Source organism: Empidonax traillii, unplaced genomic scaffold, assembly GCF_003031625.1.
Source record: "Empidonax traillii isolate 1590-97213 ecotype Southwest subspecies unplaced genomic scaffold, ASM303162v1 scaffold718:size422569, whole genome shotgun sequence".
Taxonomy (NCBI): Eukaryota; Metazoa; Chordata; class Aves; order Passeriformes; family Tyrannidae; genus Empidonax; species Empidonax traillii.
This window is the reverse complement of record NW_020955911.1, coordinates 159,486-182,832: the sequence shown is the minus strand read 5'-3', so window position 1 is coordinate 182,832 and position 23,347 is coordinate 159,486. Positions and strand designations below refer to the sequence as shown.

General features: G+C 46.4%; 2 protein-coding genes across 3 annotated transcripts; both read left to right on the top strand.

The window, feature by feature from the left end:
- Window positions 1-1,793: 1,793 nt before the first annotated feature.
- On the top strand, window positions 1,794-9,105 carry DDX5 (DEAD-box helicase 5). Of its 2 annotated transcripts, none has more exons than XM_027900343.1 (13): window positions 1,794-1,914; window positions 3,331-3,496; window positions 3,644-3,740; window positions 3,838-3,971; window positions 4,094-4,159; window positions 4,608-4,749; window positions 4,827-4,987; window positions 5,165-5,337; window positions 5,479-5,589; window positions 5,770-5,831; window positions 5,924-5,983; window positions 7,238-7,462; window positions 7,935-9,105. In XM_027900343.1, exons 1-13 carry the CDS (start codon window positions 1,907-1,909, stop codon window positions 8,318-8,320), a joined length of 1,791 nt encoding a protein of 596 aa, XP_027756144.1. In that variant the 5' UTR covers window positions 1,794-1,906; the 3' UTR covers window positions 8,321-9,105. The 2 variants fall into 2 exon arrangements, with proteins under 2 accessions (XP_027756144.1, XP_027756143.1); XM_027900342.1 differs by having other exon boundaries at window positions 1,797-1,938.
- Window positions 9,106-11,108: 2,003 nt separating this feature from the next.
- On the top strand, window positions 11,109-18,565 carry POLG2 (DNA polymerase gamma 2, accessory subunit). The gene is made up of 9 exons (XM_027900370.1): window positions 11,109-11,619; window positions 11,985-12,111; window positions 12,260-12,365; window positions 12,739-12,912; window positions 13,936-14,076; window positions 14,910-14,990; window positions 15,507-15,607; window positions 16,485-16,646; window positions 18,532-18,565. Exons 1-9 carry the CDS (start codon window positions 11,109-11,111, stop codon window positions 18,548-18,550), a joined length of 1,422 nt encoding a protein of 473 aa, XP_027756171.1. The 3' UTR covers window positions 18,551-18,565.
- The last annotated feature ends 4,782 nt before the right edge of the window (window positions 18,566-23,347 follow it).

The window sequence follows — 23,347 nt, the reverse complement described above, 5'->3', positions numbered from 1 at the left end:
TTATTAAATCCGTGAAGTCCATCCTGAAAAAAATTGGGGAAGTTCCTCTGTTAGAAATTTGCAGGGATAGTATTAACAAAACTGGTCGTCAAATCGGAGCCTACTAAGATAAGAAGTTAATAACAAGAAAAAGAGGTGGAATTCCAAGTTGCTGAAGGGAGAGCAGCTGTGGCTGTTCATAAACAAAGATAAGCCTGACTGAAGTGTTCTGTTCGAGGAAGATGTCGTGGAAACATCCAGTCTTTGCAAACCTTGCTCTGTTCTTAGCAAGAATCAAAAAAAGAAAAAAAAATCGTTAGGAAATAACACACAACAGATCGAAAATATCTTTATACTGTCGTTATGTGAATCTGTACGGGGTCCAGAGCATAAACATTGCGAATTTCTTGTCAATAAAGAGAAAATGGGAAAGATACTTAGAAATGTGGAATTGCTTTTAAAAAAGAGGAAAAATTAGACTTCAGCTTTGGTTTGTAGAGAAGGTGAGTTACAAGGTATTAATGCCCACAAAGGGTATAAATAAATAGACAATCATTAGCATTTCTAATAACTCATGTTGAATCGTGCCCTTTTTTCTTACGTGGCAATCTGTTGAAAATGAAAGTAAATGTTTTTCAGGTCGCGTACAGTCAAACTGAAACACATTGTCATGGTATCTTAGAAGCTGAGGGCATAAATAGAACCAAAATGTGAAGAAATGGCCATCAGATGCAGTTATTTTTGTCTCAGAAAAGCCTCAAATCTCGGATTGCTAGAAGGTGGGAGGATATAAACGGAGAGTGTTGTTATGGCAGTTCTTCCTTATGTTGTTTTGGTTTCCATCCCTCTCTGCCTGGAACAGGTGGCTGCTGGTGTTTATACTTCAATTTTTGTGTGTGTAAAGCCTGAGGTACCCGGACATTTGGGCTGTTCCTCACCTGGCAAAGCCAGACAGGTGCAAAACTCGGTGTCCATTGGGGGTATTGAATGTTTTTATCTGTCCAGCACAGCCTGCCCTCACCGCAGCTCCCTGGGTGACCTTTGAGTCAGGTTACCGGCCCTGCTTGGAATTCCAAAAGATAACACTGGTAGCTGTTTACAGAACATATATGTAACATTTATAAACGGCAACGGGGAGCATTCTAAAAGAACTAGGAAGCATTTAATGCTCAGTTACTGTGAGTCCAGCTCGCAGTGGTGAAGATCTGCACATCTGAGGCCTTCCAAGAGCAAAAGTCACAGGTGGGCGTGTGGCTTATCTAACATGAAGTATCAGTGATTAGTTAAAAGCCCAAGCTCCCCTCGAGCCTGAGCTTTATGTGTGGCAGCCCTTTCAGGAGGATTTTCACGAGCAGTTCACATGGACTACATATGGATTTGTGAGAACCGGGGGGGGGGCTGCACTGCGGGCAGAGGGGTCTGGCTCTGCCCGGCCAGAAACTGCAGGAGGAGCCAAGAGGCGTTTTAAACACGGTGGGCGGCCGAAAGGTGGCAGTTGTGGAGGGGGAAATCTCCATCCCCTCCATCCCCGACCCCTCGGGCCGGGACCCCTCAGCCAGAACGAGGCTCGGGGGGGGGAGTGTGGGGGTGTGGGCAGTGACGCCAGTGCAGGCACCGCCCCCGAAGGGAGGGGGCACTTCCGGCCGCGAGCTCAAAGCCGGTCAGTCGGGCGAGCGGAGGCCGCGCCCACGCGGAAGGGGGCGGAGCCTCTGGGCCGGCTCGGGCCACTTACATAACGGCGGGGGCGGGGCCCACGCGTGCGTCACGCGCCGGCTCCCGGCAGCCTCCGCGGCCCCCATATATAACCGGCGTCCGCGCGGCCGGGCGCCCACAGTGAGCGGCCCCCGCCAGCGGCGTCGGATCGCGTCCGACTCTTCGTCACCTTCTTTAAGTGATCGGGATCGCCTCGCCCACCGCCACCATCGCCATGCCCGGGTATTCCAGCGACAGGGACAGAGGGTGAGTCCGGGGGCCCGGCGGCGCCAGCCGCCGCCAGCGTCCGGACTCTGAGCCCGCCCGCAGGGCTCTGGGGTTGTTTTTCAGCCGTTTAAGATGGCGGCGGGGCGGGCGTTGGGCCCCGAGCCCTTCCCTCAGCGCTCCCGCCGCCAGGGCCGGCGGGGGGAGGGGACCTGGCTTTTTTTAGGCCACCGAGCGTGGGCGGCGGAGCGATCTGGGCTCGGTTCCTCCGCCTCAGCGCAGCCCCGCGGGTGTGAGAGCCCTGAGGGGGGGCGCGGGTGGGGATTTTTTTTTTTATTTTTATTTTTTTTTTTTTAATATGTGTGCGGGGAAAGTACTCGCTCCCCGCTCCTGCGGGGACACCCCCCGAGCACGGATGGCCCCCGCAGAGCCCGATTCCCCCCGCCGACAGCGGCGGGCGGGCGGCAGGTTTGTGGGTCAGTGGGTTGGCGGTGCCGGAGCCCCGGGGAGCGCTCGGTAGGGCGGTTCCCCTCGCTCCCTTCCCCCCGCCGAGGCTCGGGCTGTGGCCGGCGGGAGCCGGCCGGCTCCGCTTTGTGTTGTGTAAGCGGATGTTAATGGCCGGCCCCGCCATGCGGTGGCTGAGGGGAATCAAAATGCCGGCTGTGCTGCTGCTGCCTTTGTTCCTCCTCCTCCTCCCCCCGCCCAGCGCCGGCTCTAAAATGGCAGCGGCTGGAAAATGTGGCGTAGACAGAAATGAGAGACAAAGGAAACAGCGCTGGCAGGAAGCAGCGGCCGCTCGGGGAGCGCTGGGTTGTGCTGGGAAGGATCTCGCTCCCGACGCCCGCCCGGCCAAAATTGGGAAGCGATCGGGGCGGGGGAGGGAGCCCCGCGCTCGGATCCAGCGCACGGCTCCGAGCTGCGCCTCGGGGCGGGGGGGATCTGCCTGCTCCCAACGCGGGGACCGAACCTAAAATGTGAATAAAACCTTATATTATATCGTTGTTCAGAGAAGTGTGTCTTCCAGGATACAAAAAGAAACAAAAAACGGTCTGTGGCAAAGTTATCCCAGTGTTTCATAACTGCCCCTGCCTGCTGAAGCAAAGGGAGTGTCAACGGGGTGGGAATCCATTTTGATCACGGGGTAATGCAAAGGTTTTGTGGCCTTGCCTTGCCTGTTGTAACTTGCCTTCTGATTGCATTTTATGGAAAATGCAAAGATACGTTACCTTAGCTTCTGAATGAGAATTGTAGGGAGGCAGGTTGTGGCATCTGCAGCTTAAAGTATGTTTTTTAAAGTTTCAATATCTTAAAGTAGGTAGGGATTATACATCCAAATTGTAAAGTTACAGGGGTGAACCACAAAAATGGTGGTGAACTCCTGTAAGAACACCAAAATGTTTCTCTTGGATTCTACGTTACATTCTTTCTCCCTAGGTTTGGAGCCCCCCGTTTTGGAGGAAGTAGAGGTGGACCTCTGTCTGGAAAGAAATTTGGAAACCCTGGGGAAAAACTTACAAAAAAGAAATGGAATTTAGATGAGCTGCCCAAATTCGAGAAGAACTTCTATCAAGAACATCCTGATGTAGTTAGACGTACTCAGGTACGTACCCAGTCTGACTCCGGCAAAAGTAAACAGAAAGCGCAAACACAGTGAGGGTCATGAGGCCCAGCAAGCTCACATGGGCTAACTTCAAATGTAACCTTGGTATCCAAGCTGATTTCCAATAATAGATGTTTTGTTTTGCAGCAAGAAGTTGAGCAGTACAGAGCGAGCAAAGAGATCACTGTTAGGGGCCATAACTGTCCAAAACCAATTATCAACTTTTATGAAGCAAACTTCCCTGGTAAGTGAAGACCAGCTTACTGTTTCACAGAACTGCTTGTCCTTCAGGCTTGATTAGGGCAACATATAAGTTAATCTATTTCAATTTTCTCTTAAAGCAAATGTTATGGAAGTAATTCAGAGGCAGAACTTCACTGAACCAACTGCTATTCAAGCACAAGGTTGGCCTGTTGCGTTGAGTGGATTGGATATGGTCGGAGTGGCACAGACTGGATCAGGGAAAACTCTCTCTGTAAGTTTTGATTGTAGCCTGGAATGCTGCTGGACTTCAGCAGTGGTAGTGTGGCCTGCCTTAGTGCAGGCTGAACACTTCTGGAAAGAGATTGTAATGAGACTCTTCTTTCTTCCAAACAGTACTTACTGCCTGCCATTGTGCATATAAATCACCAGCCATTCCTGGAGCGAGGAGATGGACCCATTGTGAGTATTCCTAAATGGAAGGGGATCTTAACTTTTAGGGAATGTGACTGTGATTTTTACAGTCCAAATTGTCTATGCTCGTGAGAGTGCATAGCTGCAGTGTGTTCCTGTACACGACTGAAGGGATTCCCTGTTGTGTAGTCTCCCAAGAAGATTCTATAAGCTCTGATTGGATTGTCCTAAAAATAGTGTAGAGCAGGGCTAGATGTTCCATTTTGGAAATTGCTATCCCCTGGAAGCCAGTGACTTTCAGGTGTCTTTGCACGTGGCATAGGTCAGTGCTTGGTGGCAGTTGAGATGTCAGGTAACTTGTCTTGCTGGTCTGGCCTCTTCAAATCCACTCCTTCCGGCACCAAAGGAATATGTGACAAACTTTGCACTCAAAACTAGTGTCAGACTCCCACCTTCCAGTGGGTACTGGACTAAAAGCTGGGCGTGTTGTTTGCAGTGCCTTGTGCTGGCCCCGACCCGTGAGCTGGCCCAGCAGGTGCAGCAGGTGGCTGCCGAGTACAGCAGAGCGTGCCGCTTGAAGTCCACGTGTATCTATGGAGGAGCTCCCAAGGGACCACAGATCCGGGACCTGGAGAGAGGTATGGATCAGCCCTGGGGCAGGTCTGTCTGAGGTCATGGGAAAGCTGCTCCAGCTGACTGGGCTGCTGGTTTATAGGTGTGGAAATCTGCATTGCAACACCTGGAAGACTTATAGACTTCTTAGAAGCTGGAAAGACCAATCTCAGGAGGTGTACTTACCTTGTCCTTGATGAAGCTGACAGGATGCTTGACATGGGATTTGAACCGCAGATCAGAAAAATTGTGGATCAGATTAGAGTGAGTATAAATTACTCATGCATTTATTATTATTGCATAAACAAATGCCCCTGTGCTTATTAAAGCAAGGGCAGTGCAATTAACTTTCTCACACTTGCCTGGGCAGATTTTTTTTCTTTGGTTTGGCCTTTGACCCCTGCTGTATGTTGATCTTGTACTGACCTAATCCTTCTCCAGCCTGACAGGCAGACCCTGATGTGGAGTGCCACATGGCCCAAGGAAGTGAGGCAGCTGGCTGAAGATTTCCTGAAAGAATATGTGCACATCAACATTGGTGCACTGGAACTCAGTGCAAACCACAACATCCTGCAGATTGTGGATGTGTGTCACGACGTAGAGAAAGATGACAAGTAAGTGGTGTGTGGAGGCAGAGCATTCATTGTTTTCTAATGGTCAGTTCTAGCTTCTGAACTGTGAACTGAATTTGTCTTGATGGACTTTTGACACCAGTTAAATCAATCTGAAGTCCAACCATCATCTCTTCATAACAGGCTCATTCGTTTGATGGAAGAAATCATGAGCGAGAAGGAAAACAAAACAATTGTTTTTGTGGAAACCAAAAGGCGTTGTGATGATCTTACCAGGAAGATGAGGAGAGATGGGTGAGTAACAGCTGGGACTTCACTGAGCCACCTTGAGCAGTCTGAGTGGGCTCTTGGTTCTTAACTGTGGTGTCAAAACTGTCAAATGCAGTGACACCAGGCATCGGTTACAGCTCTCAGACTGACTTTGACTACTGAACCCACTGAAGGTCTTGGGTCAATCACATTCTGTATTTTCAGGTGGCCAGCGATGGGTATTCATGGTGACAAAAGTCAGCAGGAGCGGGACTGGGTTCTAAATGGTGAGTATTTCAGGAATTCCTGCAGAGCATTCCTGCAGAGCGTCTGATGTGTGTTACTGAAGGGAGAAACTGGTTCTTTTCTTGTGTTACAGAATTCAAACATGGGAAAGCACCAATCCTGATTGCTACAGATGTTGCATCCAGAGGTCTAGGTTAGTAAAACTCGTAATGCCAGTTGCCCAAAGCTTTTAAAGAAAGTCTATTGCTTTCTTTAACCTCTGCATTTTTCTAAGTTTTCTTCACATAAAGGTGCAGTCTTTGTGGCAAGGCCTAGGCATGACAATCGGAGGACTCGAGGGGGATGGAGGACTAGTGGAAATGATCGGCTGGCTGCTTCCAGTCAAATAGAGAGGTGAAAGCTGAGAGCATTGTGTGCCAGTAATCTTCAAAAGGCAAAGATCATCCTTTAAACTACTACCCCATAAACTGTTCTCTCATGAAATAAGCAGTTTCATTCACAGTTCACTTTGCCCTGGTATTTCTCTTCTCTCCATGCTTTGCATGATTTGCCATGGTGCAGTACTGTTAGTTTTGTGCATACTGTTTGCTGTGATCTGTGGGTCTTTGAATTTCAGTGAGTTTTTTTGAAATGTTGAAGGACATAATTTTAAACTTCAATGTTCAATGAAATTTTTTTCAACCATGAAATGGAGAGAGCAGCTTTTAAAACGTACTAAGCCTTGTGCAAATTGGTGAGTACTGGCACATGAAATCTGAGAATAAAAGTCCACACCTCTCACTTTAACAAGTGGGGCAGGAAAGCAATGGCTTTTCAATGCCTTTGAAAGTCGAAGTTCCTCCACCTATACATAGTCGTCATGTCGAGACCTGCCAGAGAGAGACACATTCTCAAGTGAACCCTGGCTTCTTGGAAGCGCTTGCCTAGACGAGACACAGTGCATAAAAACAACTTGGTGACTTTGGGGGGACAGGTATGTTTTTCTTGCAGCTGCGGTTCAAAGGTCTTGGCAAGACGAGCAGTGTGGCCCATTTTTTTTTTGAGCTTCTAATGAGTGTGTATGTGAAGGACCTTGTATGTTTTTACTCTAAGGTCCTCAAATGAGCACATGAAGAGGCTGCTGTGAGATTTAGTGGCCCTACTGCAAGAAGCTTTCAGATGTCACTTGATGATTTGTAAAGGGGACTCTTGAGTTGGGAATGACAAGCAAATGCATACTCCTTATGGTAAGGTTTTGGCTCACAGGGTGGGTGATGAGACGGGATCAGACGGAGTGTGCATTACTTTCTCTTCCACAATACTCTTGCAGAAATGGATGATTCTAACACTGTTCTTTGCAGCCATTATTCTCTTTAAAATACTCTTGTCTAATGTTTATCTTCGATTTGGCTGTTGTGGTGTGCAAAACTTTGTACTTCGCTTTTTGCCACACTGCAACACTTTACAGATGTGGAAGATGTGAAATTTGTCATCAATTATGACTACCCTAACTCCTCAGAGGACTATATCCACCGAATTGGACGAACTGCCCGCAGTACCAAAACAGGCACAGCATACACATTCTTTACTCCTAACAATATTAAGCAAGTAAATGACCTCATCTCTGTGCTTCGGGAGGCTAATCAAGCCATCAACCCCAAATTGCTCCAGCTGATTGAAGACAGAGGGTCAGGTAAGCGCTGTTCTTGATCTTGGTGTGCGTAGCTTTCCTCTCAAAACAAAAAGGAAATTCAGATTCCACCTCCAGCCTCTCTCCAAAATGGATGTGGAAGGTGGTTTAGTTACCAGTTATGGTGACCTCAGAAGGTATTTATAAACAGCACTAACAAGAAACAACACCCAGATGTGCTCCCAGCTCGTGCTGTGGAACGCTTATGGCTACTCCTGGCCAAAGAGGCACTTCTGATTTGGTCAGAAATAAAACACCTGTGGGCTCAGCTTTATGGCTTGGAAAGGTGGATGGACCCAAGTGTCCTGCAGGCAAGGTGAAAGTGACATTTTGCCTGGATGCCACCACTCTTGGTACAGAGAGAGTGTGTGACTGTCCTCAGAGTAGATCTGCACGGCTGGGCCAGGAAAGGAAACGCGCTGAGCTGAACTCAGGCAGCCTCTGTAATCCGTGTAACTCTTGTCTCTCTCACCAGGTCGCTCCCGAGGGGATCGCCGTGACAGATACTCAGCGGGCAAAAGGGGTGGATTTAGTAGCTTTAGAGAGAGGGAGAACTTTGAGAGAACCTATGGTGCGCTAGGCAAGAGAGACTTCGGAACCAAAACTCAGAACGGGGCCTACAGCGCCCAGAGTTTCAGCAATGGAACTCCCTTTGGGAACGGCTTTGCGGCCGCAGGGATGCAGGCTGGCTTCAGGGCGGGCGGTAACCCCGCGGGAGCGTACCAGAACGGCTACGAGCAGCAGTACGGCTCCAACATTGCCAACATGCACAATGGCATGAACCAGCAGCAGTACGCCTACCCTGCCACTGGTGCTGCTCCTATGATAGGTTACCCCATGCCCACAAGTTATTCTCAATAACTTAGTGTAATTTAAATGTCTCAGTTTTTTTTCATAATTGCTCTTTATATTGTGTGTTATCGAAAAACAGGATAGTTATTTAAGAAAATGGGAAATGCAGAAATGACTGCAGTGCAGCAGTAATTATGGTGCACTTTTTCGCTATTTAAGTTGAATATTTCTCTACATTCCTGAAACAATTTTTAGTTTTTTGTACTAGAAAATGCAGACAGTGTTTTCAAAGTAAATGTACAGTGATTTGAAATACAGTACCAGAAGGCAGTGCATGGCCTTCCAATAAAGATATTTGAAGACCGAATTTTCTTTCAGATGACAATTTTCTCAACATGTGCACAACTTTACATTAATGGAATGTCAAAATGTTTTTATATTAAATTCTAGAAAGGTTTCTCAACTGTGTCTGATTAAACATTTAAGCTTATACAAAAACCAGCCTTGCCTTGATTGGGCTAGATCGCTTAGCATGGCAGGCTCTGCTTCGAGGGGGAAGAAAATTCAGGCTGGCTTTTAAGATAAGTGTTGGAAACTGTTCTTCCTTGTCTCAGCTAGCGTAGGGCCAGTTCTTGGAGAAGATCAAAACTCTGTAGTGGTGTTGCTAACGAGCTGCTACGAGCGTAGGAAGCTTCTGCAGCACCGTAACCCGTCGCCTTCACACGAGCATATGTGCAGACCAGGCTTGAGTGTCGTGTACCCACAGCTGCCAGGCCTTGTGAGTTAGCATGCAGGCTTCTGAGCTTCAGAGAAACGGGAAGATCTTAGTATTAAAACTTCAAATTATACTTAAACCGGTATTGAGCAGTGATTTCTTTACGGAAGCGGGCGGAGGGATGTGGGCTGTTGATCCAGGAATGTGTTTCATGGATTTTTTTATTTTTTTTAAGACTTCTAATATGTGCAAATGATTAATCTAAAAGCACTGCCCATGCTGAGCAAAGCAACAGCATTTCCTTGATGAGCAGAGCTGGAATAATACCTGATCCTGGGGTTAAAGTGCTTAATGCTTTCAAGTACAGTTATTAAAATTCCAGTTAATGCTAACTTTTAGTTCCTTCCTCTCACTTGTTTATCAGTAACAATGATGAGTTTCAAGTTTAACAATGCTTAATTACAGCTTAATATGTTCCAGGTTGAGTCTACAAGATTCTTTCTAGGTTATTTTAAACCCAAGTCCGACTACTACTTTTATACTTAAGATCTTTTTTGCTTAGTCTGTGCTTAGCCCTTGGTGATTGTTTCCCTCTGAGGCTCAGCTTGTGATGTTCTTTAACACAGCCTAATCTGCCTCATAATTGGTTCCTCCTTTTCTGTGGAGTTCTATCACTTGACAGTATTTTGTGATCGTTCACTGTTGTGAGAACTTCAGCTGAAGGCTTGAAACTACCACACTTAAGTTTAAAACTGCAGTTGGCAAAGTATTGCTTTATTTTTTTAATTGGCTCTGCAGCATTTCCTTTGCCCAGTGCCACCAGTGTCGAAAGGCAAGGAAGTAGGTTACTTATCACTGAAGTATGACTTAATCCCTAAGTTTCCAGGTCAGTAGCTTGAAACAAAATTCGCTTGAAAGCCTCATTTTAAAAACTTTGTTATAAAGGTTTTTTTAGTATTAAGTAGTAAATTTACAGCTTGTGACTTAAAACTGACAGATGAGGGTCTTATCGATGCAAAACCTAAACAGCCTCTCTCCACTTGTATTTTTTGCTTGTCGAATGACGATCATCTGGGGGAAGTGTCAGGTGGGCACTCCATAACATTTGCACATAAAATGATGAAGTGAGACGAGCTCTACTAAGCAGCTTGGCTGCTGTGGCAGAATTGAGCTCATGGCAAATCTGCCTTAGACATAAACTGCCTTGCAATACTTTTGCAACCCAGGAGCAGCAGCTCCTCGGGCTGACCCAGTGCCCTACTAATGCGTCTTTTCAGTCCTGGGCCCCGGGGTGGGGGCTGAGCAGGAGAACCGGCGCGGGGATTATCCCAGCCTGAGCCTTTCGTGACCGCAGCCCTCAGAATGGTTCCCGTCTCACGCTCCTCCTCCTGGCGCCGCTACCAACTCGTGATGCAGCAACGATGGAAATTTCCACTGCGCTGCCTCCGCTCTGCCAACGTGAACTCGAGAGCCCCGGGGAGCGGAGGAGCCTCGCCCGCCCTCTTGGCAAGAGCCTCTCGCTCTGCCTCGCTGTGCCTCGGGCCTGGGGCTGCCCCGGGACGGGCTGTTCCCTTGGAATGTCCCCGTGTTCCCGCCACAGCAGGGCCTTTCCCACCCCACTGCCCCTTCCAGCCCCCCGGGAGCTCTGGACCTGTGTCTCCAAGAGGGGAAGGTGAGATGTGGCTCCGTGGTGCAGGGCACAAGGTGGATGCTTCCAAAAATATGGGCTAAAAGGGGAAATCATTTATACAGTAAAATTTACGTGAACCCTCCTACATGTGCTCCGCCTACCTAATGCATGTTTATTTGTGTGATCTTGAACGCTCAAAACACAAAGTTCTGTATTACACAACTTCCATTGCAGAAGTTACCCGACGACATTAGCTACGTTTACAAAAGGCGAGGAAGTCCAGCTTGAAGACACCAATTGCTTTTGCTAAAGCTATCCGACGGCACCGTTTACCAAAGGCGCGAGGACTCGGGCCGGGCACAGGTAATGAAGTTTGGGGACACCCCGAGCTCGGCCCGGGGTCAGGCCCAGGGTCGGGTGTGAGGTCGGTGTGTCCCGGGGGGCGGGGCGGGCAGGGGCGGTGCCCTCGCGCATGCGCAGCCGCCGCGCCCCGCCGTGAGGGCGGTGGGAAGATGGCGCTGGGCGCCCGCCAGGGCCGGCGCTGGGGCGGCCGCGCCGCGCTGGGGCGGCCCGAGCCGGGTCGGCGGCGCGTCCCGGGCCGGGCGGAGCCGCCGGGGTGCCCAGCGCGGCCCTACTCGGCGGGTGGGGGCGTTGGGGCGGAGGGGACGGGCGGGGCGGAGCTGCTGGAGGTGTGCTGGCGGCGGCGCTTCCTGCTCGGCGCGGCGGGGCCGCTGCCCTGGCGCGCCTACCTGAGCGGGCAGCACCCGGGACTCGGGCCGCTCGGCGCGGCCCTGCGCGCCAACCTGGCGGCGCAGTGGTGGGACTCGGCCATCCCCCCGCGGGAGCAGGTGTTCGCCGTGGATGCCCCGCTCCACGGCCCGCCCGGAGCCCCGCGGGACGCGCGGGGGCTGCGGCTGCTGCACCCGGAGACGCTGCGGGACGCCCTGCGGGGCTGCGGGCACAGCCCGGCCCTGGACCGAGTGCTGGGCACCGCGGGGGTGCTGCGGGAGAGCCTCCTGCCCGGTAGGTCCCGGGCGGCCCCGCACAGCCTGGGCTCTGCGAGCCGGGTCCTGGCTGGGAGAGAAACAGCTGCGTTTAAGGGAATTTTCCAGCTGTGTTGACTGCGTGCTGTGAGTTTGTGTCCTTTTCGAGGACCTGAGCAGCGCAGGTGGGCAGTGGGTGTACTCCCTGTAATTAGGGGAAAGGCACCTTCAAATCAAAGTGCCCAGAGGAACCAGGCTGCTGAGCCCGTCCCTGCAAAGCATCAGCACTAGTGAGGCTTCACATAGAAACAGCACTTATATCATGTGCTGTGTTTGCTGTTAGTAGACTGAAAACGTAAGAAACTTCCCAGTGGCCACTAAAATCAGGGATTTACCTTCTGACAGGTGTTCTGGCACAGTATGTCAGCTGCTTAGAGCTGGTGAACAAAAGACTGCCCTGTGGCCTGGCTCAGATTGGAGTGTGCTTTCATTCCCTGCCAGAAAGTGAACAACCCAACGAAAACCTTACAAGGTAGAGTAGTAGGAGGATTAATCCCTTTCCATGCTTAAAGTAACTGTTAACACTTGTTTCACTTCTGGATTGTTTTTGAACGCTGTCTCTTGCTTTTTCCCTGTTATCTCCGAAGGTGTTAACTTGCTGCCCTTGCTATTGTTTAAAGAATAGGCGAGAGCACCACGTCCTTGCTTGCATGGTTTAGTGCTCCCAGAACTGCAGGACAGTGGCTCGATTATTGGCTACGCCAGAGGCTCCAGTGGTGGAGAAAGGTAACAGTAGCCTATCCCTGGGGAATCCTGGCCTGCTCTTAGTGCCTCAGAGGGGAAACAGTCACCCTGGTTGGTTTTATGGCTGCCTGTTCTAGTCCCTGAAATGGGCTGATTTCTCGTGGAAACTGAAAAGCTACTGAAGTCTGTGACAAACTCAACAGGAAGTTTATCACATGACTTACAGAAGGTTAAGTGTTTTGTGTTTGTAAGTGATGGGAGATTAAAATGCCATGAAACAACAGAGAGATTTGGGCTGTAATTTATACAGATGTTTTGCTGAAAATCACAGACTTCAGCTTGCATGCAGACTTGGGTTTTTTTTTAGTTACTACAGGATTCACAGTATTGCACCTCTTACCCCTTTTATTTTCAGTTTGCAGTAGGCCCATCTAACTTCAGCAGCAGTGACTTCCACGATGAAGAAGGCAGAAGAGGATTTAAGTTACATTACAAGTTTCCTTGGGGGACAGAAACAATCGAAACCTTGAAGAACCTTGGTGATGCTGAACTGTTACAGATGTATCCAGGGGAAAGTTCAAAATTACTTGTAAGCTTCACTATATCAAAAATCTCTTCTGATAAAGAGGGTAATGTGTGAGAGAGAAGGTTTCTTTGCTGGTCCAGTTGCTTAGCAGGTGACTGTCTTGTTATTTGCTGTAAAAGTAGTACAGTTGATACTCTGCAGTCAGACCTTCATTTTCAGAAGCTGATAAAACAGTGTTAGGGGACTTTTTTTTTTCCCAAAAGTTAATTCATTGTAATTAGAAATGAGCTATATTGACAAGAGAGCTGTTGTCAGTGCCACAGTCTTTACCTGTATTTGTTAAAAGATGCCAAGGGAAACTCAGACTGTGCTTTGCAGTGTTCAGATTGAATCTAAAAAGCCTGTAAATGTTTTTTTCTTGCTGTAGCTTGTTCACATCTATATATGTGGAATATTATGTAGATTAATGGGTTATAAACTCTGCAAATGGCTTTAGAGGAGTTACCACACTCAAAGGGGGAATGGATCAGAGGGAAACCTCTCCACTGAATGTATTGGAGAGGGACAAACTTCTGGTGAATGGCGATGTTTGAAGTCAGGCTGAACTGAGAAAATGAGAGAAACTTGGTATTTTACCAGTAAATTGCAACCTCCTCCTTCTCATGACAGTCCTGTCTTTCCTGGCTTTGCAGTTTATTTCTATAGAGAAGGTGGAAGACAACCCTGCAAAACTGGGGCAGGGATTTCTTGGAACGTGGGGAGAGACCCTCATGGTCACTTTGAAATAATCTACACACCTCCAAAGCAAAATGCAATTTCAAGTGTATTTGCCATAGATTTAAATTTATGATCATGCTGGCAGGCAAGAAACTAATCCCATCCTCCTCTGACCTTCTGCCTTCCCCAGTGTTACCTGGTTCCTGTTACACTTCTAAGATTTCTGGTAACTTTTTAAAATACATGTCTGATAGTGCTTTAAATATAATAAGGGTACTTGCCCTCAGTGCCTCATTATACATTTAAAGCAAGCAAAAGGCTTTTGGGGTCAATCTTTGATGTTTCCTTTGTGGGTTTTTTTCTCTTCAGGGCCGAGATGGAAGGAGGAATGTCATTCCTCACGTTCTGTCCATGGATGGAAACCTGGACCGAGGAGTCTTGGCCTATCTCTTTGATTCCCTGCAGCTGGCTGAGAACCCATTAACAGCAAAGAAAAATTCACAGAGAAAGGTAACTTCCTGGAGAAAGTGTAAGAAAAGCCTTAAGTACAAAAGCCACAGACAACATGGTAAATTCAAGCATGGAAATGTCTCCTTTTCCCTCCTGACCATCCCCTTCCCCTCCCAAATGGGGGCACACTGACTGTTCTCACTGGTAGCACCAGGCTGGCCCATGGCACTGCCCACCAGTCACACACAGAAGCAATTTTTCTCTCATTCTGAGGTTCCTTTTCCTATTTTCCTTTTTTCTCTGATGGGTAGGCAGGCTCTTGCCATGCAAGCAGTGAAGGAGTTAAGAGAAAGTTGGAATGCTGTTTGTGGGAAAGAGGAATTTGTCTCTTCCAGCAGCATTTGAAGGCGGCTGAGAAGAGTAGAAATAAAGTGGGTCACAGGGGGTAGTGGGGCATCCTCCCAAGGGCCATGGTTATTCCCACTTTTCCCCCTGTTTCTCTGCAGTTTGAGTGCTGGCTGTCACACAGGGCTTGTCACCCAAACAGCTGTTTGTTCTTTAAGAACAGGCAGTGGATTGGATGGGAAGTGTCTGCTGGGCTCTCTCTGATCACTCTGGCTCCCCTGAAGAGGATGCAGCTCTGCTAACAAATCTTCATTTCTTTCCTGGGGCTCAGCCAGAATTGAGTAATATCTGCCCTGTGAATGTGGCTGGAGTGTGAGTGTGCTGGTTACATAAAATACAGCTTGCTGCTAATTTGGGAATTCGTGCTGTGAGAAAATTTTTGCCTGTTTAGAGCCTTAATTTCAGTTGTTAAACTTACTCTTCCCTGGTTCTGTTGAATTGTGTGCTAAACACATTTGGTAATCTGTTGCCTTTTGTGAATCTATTAGGTGCTGAAGCTCCATCCTTGTTTAGCACCTCTCAAAGTGGCCTTGGACGTAGGAAAAGGTCCAACAACAGAGCTGAGACAGGTATGTGGTAAGACAGCATTTTAATTTTGAGCATTGGATCTCCATGTTACAATTCAGATAGGGTTTGTGCTGGGGGGAAAATCTTCCTGCTGCTTTGATTCCTGCTGTGCAGCTTGTGAGTCACTGCAGGCAGTTCCTTGTGTGGACACAACTTCTTTTGGTGCTGTTCATGGACCTGCTACTTGTTCCATGCAAAATTAAGGAAAATAAATAACACGGTCCCTCCCAGCTTCTTAATAATCCAGAATTATCTTAACATGTGGGTTGCATCTTCAGGAGGATTTTTTAAAAGTTTTTATGTCAGTCCTCACAGAAAGGAGGAAACTTTTACACTGTTTTTAAACAGAAATGGAGATTTAATTGCCAGGCTGCTTTTCATGTGGAGATTATTTCAGCCAGCAAATTAACACCAGCTAGGAATGTTAATACCACACGTGTTAGAGTTTTAATGGTCTCTTTGCAGAGTCTCAAACCCTCCCAGTCTGTCTTTTAACTTTTGTTTTTGAATGGTCTCAGGTTTGTCAAGGACTGTTCAACGAACTGACAGAAAACAGAATTTCCGTGTGGCCAGGTTATCTTGAGACTGTGCCAGTGTCTCTGGAACAGCTTTATACAAAGTAAGGAGAAACAATCTTTGGTAAATTAAACTGTGAAGGTAAAAGATGACTTTCTGTGGCCTAGAGAAAATATGCTTGGTTTCTGTAAGTAGTCATTGGGTGCAGTAACCATGTGACTGGAGGCATCGATCCCAAACTACAGACTTGGATTTGAGTGGGTTTATTATGAAAAGCATATTGTTCATTTTTTAAATTAAGTCTAAGCCTTTCATGTGTTATTGTTGTTTCTCTGGAAGTGGGAAATGCCTTTTATAGACTCTCCTAGTGAAAGTAAATGTCTTCAGAGGAGTCAGAAGCTCTCAGAACTGTTTCCCACCCTCACCCCCCTGTTTTTGCATCTGTTCTGGTTCTGTGTTCCATTCTTAGGTACTGTTTCAAATAGTGACTAACCTTAAAAGTTCTTCCAAGTCTGGAACCATTACGATCAATGTATGTGATGGAATTATTTGTGGGTATAAAAACAGCTATTCCATTTGGGGGCATCATAGATGATGTTTATCAGGAGTGAATTTGGGGCATATGGCTGCTCATGTCAGTGGATGGTGAGCATACTGAGGAATATTTCTTCCTGAGGGAAAATAAATACAGCTATTTGTTCATGTGCAGTAGTATTCACAGTAAATCAAATGAATTCTACAAAAACATTCCTGGAATAGGTCACTAAATAACATTCTTTTATGTACTAAAGTAGCTAAATAATTTAAAGAACTGCAATCAGGAAAGCAAGGAACGGCAACAAGAAAACTGGTGTCATCCTCCTGGACTTAGTGCAGTACAGCAAAAATAACCATTTACAGCCTGTGGTCACTGGCACATAACTGATCTGATTATTTTCCACACGCCCAAAGCAGTAACAGGGGGGCTCTTTCCTTTTCAGGTACGATGAGATGAGTGTTCTCTTCATGATCCTGATAACTGATGCCACTCTGGAGAACGGGGTGGTCCAGCTGAGGAGCAGGGACACCACCATGAAGGAGATGATGCACATTTCTAGGCTGAAGGACTTTTTAACCAAGTACGTGACGTCAGCCAAAAATGTGTAAGCTGAGATTCACTGAATAAAGGGATTTTCTTAAGCCTCTGTGCCTGGAGCGGTCTCAGCGTTGTCGTGGGCTCAGTGGTTCCTCTGCAGATGGCTCTGCTAAAGTTTGGTGGGGCATCTGTTTGCTGCCAAATCTAGGCCAGCCAACAATTCCAGGTTTCCTTGGAAAGAGGGAAGAGACACAACTTGTCCCTGGTTAGCAGGGCTAACCATATCCTCACTCGTGTCTTTGCTCTCCAGTAAAAGTATTCCACCCTAAGCTGAAAATTCAGCTTTCATCTGTACTGCTGACACAATGATGATCTCGGCTGGAAAATGGGATTTTATATAGAAGGCTTCCAAATGTTATAATAAATCAGTATCTTTGTACTATCTGTTTGTAGGAATGTATTTTAATCACATGGCCCCAGTTCTTCAACGTTCAAGCAACTTCATCTTGCACTTGATAAACATAAAAATCAGAAGTAAGTTATCAAGAGTAACAGAGGAATAGATTTAAGCAAATTGTGACTTTTTTACAAGCATTTTTTGTGGAAAGGAAAAGCCTGTGTATTTAAAATGCTGGAGAAAGACTGATGTGTGATGACATTTTTCCCACTGAGCAGAGTGGTTAAAATCAGATACAAGAGGTTGCATAGATAGAGAATTGAGTGTTTCTGATCTTCTGGAGATTTACATGTTTAGAGCTTGTTGAGTCACTGTGTAAAGTGCTTAAATTGTGTGCAGCAAGGCCCGTGGCCTCTGATAGTCATCAGTGTCAGGAAACACAAGAACTTGCCTTAAAATTTTCTTTTTTAACTAAAAATGAGTTCTTTGTAACAATAATTGCTGCATAGTGTAATTATGTTAGATATAGTGCAAGGTCAGCATAGTGTGACTTGCTGAACGTATGGAATTCTAAATAAGCTGGCTCTGGAATGGTATTGGAACAACCCAGGATTAGCTAAGAACAGCCTGTGGCAGGATGCAGAATTTGTTTGGGAATTAGCTGTTCCAAAAGGTAATTTTGTCATCCTGTCCCTTCTCTGAGAGCTGAAATAATGCAGAACTGAGAAACCCCCATCCTTTTTTCTCTGAACTTGAAGTCCTTAGATATTATAACTCTTGAGATCTTGCTTTTATCTATCCACAGACTGCCTAGGCCAGGAAACTGCTATCTGAACATCATCCCTTCCTGTGAAACTTTTGATACTTTATCACATTTGGGGACTGCAGAATTCTTTAAAAACACATGATTAAGTTAATCACAAAAGAGATCATACCTGGGATCAGTTTCTGATGAGGACCTTTGAATAGACTGTAGGACATGCCCTCTTCCCTGCTGAAAGCCAGAATAGCACAATTCACAATTGCTTTTTTGGTACAGAACCCCAGTAGAAGAATTAACATTACATCAGCAGCACGGTTACCAATAACATCTGCATGGTTTCATAGTGAGGCTGTTGAGTTTTTGGGTCGTAGGATAGTTCTTTTCTTTTTCTTCCCCTCCTCCCCCCCCCAAAGGTCTTAAAGTTACTTTAATTTCTCCATGGTAACTGAGCAATTTCACAAACAACTGCAGCTGTCTGAGCCCTTCCTCCACCCAGCAAAGTCCCCTCCAAACATGTTTGTGAGCATCAGATATTCCAATATTACAGCTTGAGGTTTTCACCTTTTTCATCTTCTCTTCTAATAACAGAAAAGTTGATGTATTCTTCCTCTGGCTTAACAGGCTCTGGATTGAAGATGGTGAACAGCAGTTAATTACAAGTAACTAGATCAGACTTTTTTTTTTTCCCCCTATAATCTTGAAATTAAACAGTGACATTTTACAGTGAATATAAATCCTGTTTTTCTGGAGCTTTCCTGGACCTCATCAGAGCTGTTGTCCCTGTCCTTGCAGGCTGTGGGGGGGATGCTGAGTGACCCCTGGCAGGAGCAGCTGCACAGCAGGGCAGTGAGGACCTTCCCTGTGTGCTGCAGGATCAGGAAGGCAGGTTAGTTTGGAGATATGTAGTTATTTTGATATTCAGAAATGGGAAACATCACACCCTTGCTGTTGGTTTGCTTTGGGAGTTTCTTTTTTTCCCCTTCAAAAGAGACATCTGGTGATGCCAGAGATGGATTCTGAGGGACTTCAGACAGTGCCTCTGCCAGGCAGGGTCAGCAGCGCTGCTCCTGCAGTGCCCAAAGAGCTGTGCCCACACCATCCTGACTGATGGGGGTGATGTGAACTTACCAATCTCTGCATATATGACATCATTTTCAGTCTCCTCCACGTTTGCCGTCGATGTGAAGCCAGCTGAGGGCCTGGTAGACTTGTATTTTTCTGCAAATTGTAAAAGAAAAACAAGTGTTCACACCTGTAACAGTTTTTCTTAAGAGGGAAATAAACAGTTTCATGGTATTTTTTGAATATTTGGAGGCTTCAGATAATGTTATTTTCGTGATAAATATTACTCTTTAACCAAGGGCATTTTAGTAGATTTTAATAGGTTTCCCTTTCCAGTGAGATCTGATTCCTTCTAGTGTTTCTGTGCATTACAGTAGATGTTGTTTTGTTACTCCCATCCCAGACCTGCCATCCAAACCAGGTTTGCCTCGTCAGTGTTTTTTGTTAAGTTGCCAAGTGCTGGTTGAGAGGAGACTTGACGACATCCTAAATCACCAAGAGCTGCTCTGCTGGGAAGGTGATGTTTACACACTAAAAATATATCGACAACAGAAATGAAAATGAAAGAGACATTCCAGTAACTCACTTGCTTTATATGAAGGAATTATGAAAAATGGAATTGCCAGAGCAAATCCTATTACGAGTAGCAGCAGGATCAGCCCAAGAGAAATTATCAGGGCCTGAGAATGGCTTCTCTCTTCTGCCAAAAAAAAAGAAGAAGAAAGAAGTGTTTCTGTAGTGAAATGTTTTGTATTTTAAGTATTTTCTGTGCATTTAAATCAAGATCTTTGGAATTCCTTTTGGCTTTTGGATCAATGTAAGTGCTCAGGAGGGTCCTGAGGGCACAGCCCCAGCTTGGTGGTGCCAGGAGGCTCTGCCCTAGGACCAGAGAGGAAAATGAAACCAGACTCTCCCCAAGGTGGACCAGGGGTCTCTTGTGAAAGTGAGTCTTTTACAGTCATTCTTCATGGGCACTTCAGCTGCTCCCATCTGGGCTGCACAGAATTCTATGTTTTTGCATGTGTTTTAAATACTAAAATGTTTTTTGTTGTTGTAAAAAAATGGTATTTTGAACATGATGTTGCAGGAACAAAATATCTGGCTAAAAAACTTGGGTCATGAGAGCGTTCTGAACTTGGTGTGGTCCCTGTTGGTCAATGATAACTCTTCTCACACGCTCTTACCTGCTAATGTGAAGTTGAAACTGTTGCTGTATTTCATACTGTTTGGAAAACTATTATTAGCTTTGCATTTATAGGTTCCAGAGTCAGTGGAGGAGTTGACAAATAGAAAAATCACGGCTGCTTCCCTCTCGTGGATGATCTTTGGGGGAGAGATGCTTTGCTTGCCCTTGAAGAACGTGTAAGTGATGGGAAGAGATCCGTTCTGGGAGAAACAGGACAGGGTCACGTTCTGGCCTTTGGCTGGGTGAGAGCTGGGGGAGCTCAGCACTGGTTTGGAGATTGGCTCTGTGAAAAGAAAACTCAATCACTGAGTACAGGACAAGCTCCAAGCAAGACTCACAGTTAAACAACAAAAAACGAGGATGGAGGGTCTGGTGAGCCAGGGCAGGGCAGCACTGCTGAGTGCTGAGGGGTAACAGCCATCTGCAGGAAAGGTAGGACTGTGCCCCTGAAATAAATGGTGCTGGGAAGGTGCCCAGCCAGACATACCTAGAAGGGTGAAGGTGAGGCTGTTGCTGTATTTTCCAGCACTGGAGCTGTTGTGCTCAACTTTGCATTTGTAGGGACCCAGGTCGCTGGCAGAGCTGATGGTCAGGGTGAACAGTGCAGGGGTGGAGTCTGACCTGTTCAGAGAGGATACCTGCTGGTTGTGTTGGAACAGGGTGTACCTGACAGGTGCAGATGCAGAGGCAGAGCAGCAGGAGAGGGTCACGTTCTGCTTCATCACCACATTCAAACTGTGAACCGGCACGAGCTTGGGGTTGGACAGGATCCCTGGGAAGGAGAAACTTCCGAGTGAGTTGACTGCACCTATCACCCGAAAAACTCCCAGGTTTTTCCCAAAATATGTTGAGAACCAAGCTATATTTATATTTCTGTTGAAATAGGGCATTGTGTACTTTTTTCCACCTCCATTAGCAGGCAATCAGGTTCATACTTTTTAAAACCAGTTTGCAGTTTCACCCGTGACAAAAAGTGCTTGTCTTCATGCAAAGGAGGGCACAGCCCCACAAAGCCCACAGGTGTGTCCAGGTGAACCAACAAAAATATTTTTCAACTACAACTGCAGTTAAAATAATAGAAGTACAAAAGATAAATGAAATATTTGGGGTGTTAATTGTAGGGGAAAGTAACCTTATGTACTCTGTGAAAGGTAGCATGTGAACCTGAAAGCAAAACCAGTATTTAATTTGTGGCTGTATGCAAAAAGGCAGAATTAACCTTGTGTAAGTAGATTGAAGTTTTGAATAGTAGCAACAGGGGCCTTGATGGTCTCTCAGATTTGTTTCCTTTTATGAGATTGTACGAATAATTTTGTAACAAAAATCTGTCTTTTCAGAAAAAGTGGTACTAAATTAGTCATAACTAAAATCAGCATTTCTAGTGGGGAAAAAATGTTTTAACAACTTAAAGCAAATTTGACTGTACAGACGGGTCAGCAAAGAGACCTGTTAACTTTGTACAAAACTGCCTCACTGCACAGACAGGCAAAAGATTGAATTTTACATGAACTCTTTGGACATTTTTAACTCCCTTCCCCATTTTTTGGTTAACAGTCAGTTGCAACACATATCTCAAAATCAACAAAAGAGAACCTACCTTTGCCACTTGCAGTAGTTCTCTGTATCTGCTGAGGAAGCTGAGCTAAGAGAAGAAAAAGAAAAAAGCTTTCAGATGAGAAACATCTGCAAGGTTCTGGTTTCCAAAGATTTGGAGTAGGAAAGAAGCAGGTCCTTGGCTTACGGTAGGAAAACAGCAGAATTGTGAGAAAAAACATCTTGATACTGGACAAGAGAGCTGGTGGGGTTACAAAAGAGACCGAGGAGTGGCTCCAGGGCTTGAGGAAGTTCTAAATATGGAAGCAGTGCTGATCTCTGCTGATGTTTCTGTGAAGACTTTCTGGTCATGTTCCATGTGCTTTTAGCAGGCAGGGCAGTGGGCAGAGTGAGGAGCAGCACTTTGGGGTACAGGTAAGTGTTGCCTGGAGTTGTTCTAGGCCACGATCAGCAGTTTTCCACGTGAGTTGGGTGGTAGAAAGCCCTGCCGTGTATGGAATCAGAATCACTGAGGCTGGAAGAGACCTCTGAGATCGCTGAGTCCAACCATTGCCAGCTCCACCACTAAACCATGTCCCCAAGTGCCACATCTATGTGTCTTTTAAACCCCTCCAGGGCTGGTGACTCCACCACTTCCCAGGGCAGCACATGCCAACACTTCACAGCCTTTTCCATGGAGAAATTTTTCCTAATACGCAATATAAACCTCCCCTGGTACAACTGGAGGCTGTCTCCTCTTGTCTTATCACTTGTTACTAGGGAGAAGAGACCAACCCCCACCTGGCTACAACCTCCTTTGGGTAGTTTTTCTGGTACTGTTCTTAAAAGGCAATGAGATCAATCAGTGATCCGTATCAAAAAGTCACATGTTTGCCAGAAATAGTACAAGTGACAACAGTACAATAGTACAATATGGCTGACACTAAGGAAGTACTTGGTGCTGGGTGTTTTTTAGCAGCAATATAATAAAAAAAAAAAAAAAAAAGTCCAGGAAAAAGAGAGTATCAGATTTTTAGAAGTTTTAGGATGCTAATGAATATTTATAGCTAGCCAGCCTGTTTGGAAAATATTTTGGTCAAACTTCAGATGTGAGGCTGTGAGGAAGTGAGACCTTGTATTGGATGCTCCAGATCTCACAAGGAACTTGAGTTCAACAGCACTGCATAAACAAACCTGATGACTAATTTGATGAGCTAATCAGTAATACAAATGACAGGCTTGGCAAGTGGATGTTCCTTCCTTGTCAGCCCCTGGGCAAAGTGTAACCATCAGCCATTCACAGGCAGTGCCTTCTGAGGGGCTCCAGGCCCTGTGGTGTGTGAAGAGGTAATTGCTTACACAGAACATGCCTTCAAAGAGTTGTTGTGATCCTGATCTGATTTCTTATGTCTTTGTTTCCAGTCTCTGAAGGCAACCAGACCAAGCCCTGCAGTGTGGAGGTGTAACACAGGATCCCTCTGAACCCGGGGCTGTTGCAGCATTGCAAAACTTCCTCACAGAATGTGTGTGCACTTCCTTCCTCCTTGTTTTTTGGTTTTTTAATTTTGGGGGTGGAGGGGATTTGTTTTGTTTTGTTTTGTTTTAATTTCTTCTAGGACAGTCTCCACCCTCCCCTCACAACTGTTTGTGGGGTGGAAACGCTGACAGCAAACCACAAAGGCGGAACTTCTTTTCCCAGCTGTCAGGAGGCACTTGTGAAAATGCAGCTGCTGGGGGAACAACTGGGGGGGTGTTTGTGCATTTCCCTGGTGTGGCAGCCAGTTCTTGTCAGAAACCCTCACCCACAGTCCCTGAGACGCTGGCATT

What these genes read in the sequence shown, in the direction of transcription:
- DDX5 (XM_027900342.1), top strand. Translation starts at nt 1,907, where the DNA reads ATGCCCGGGTATTCCAGCGACAGGGACAGAGG. An exon ending in TCCAGCGACAGGGACAGAGG is followed by an intron (nt 1,939 to 3,330) that starts GTGAGTCCGGGG and finishes CTTTCTCCCTAG; the next exon opens with GTTTGGAGCCCCCCGTTTTG. An exon ending in GCGGGACTGGGTTCTAAATG is followed by an intron (nt 5,832 to 5,923) that starts GTGAGTATTTCA and finishes CTTGTGTTACAG; the next exon opens with AATTCAAACATGGGAAAGCA.
- POLG2 (XM_027900370.1), top strand. Translation starts at nt 11,109, where the DNA reads ATGGCGCTGGGCGCCCGCCAGGGCCGGCGCTGGGGCGGCCGCGCCGCG. An exon ending in GCGGGAGAGCCTCCTGCCCG is followed by an intron (nt 11,620 to 11,984) that starts GTAGGTCCCGGG and finishes ACCTTCTGACAG; the next exon opens with GTGTTCTGGCACAGTATGTC. An exon ending in CCCAACGAAAACCTTACAAG is followed by an intron (nt 12,112 to 12,259) that starts GTAGAGTAGTAG and finishes TATTGTTTAAAG; the next exon opens with AATAGGCGAGAGCACCACGT.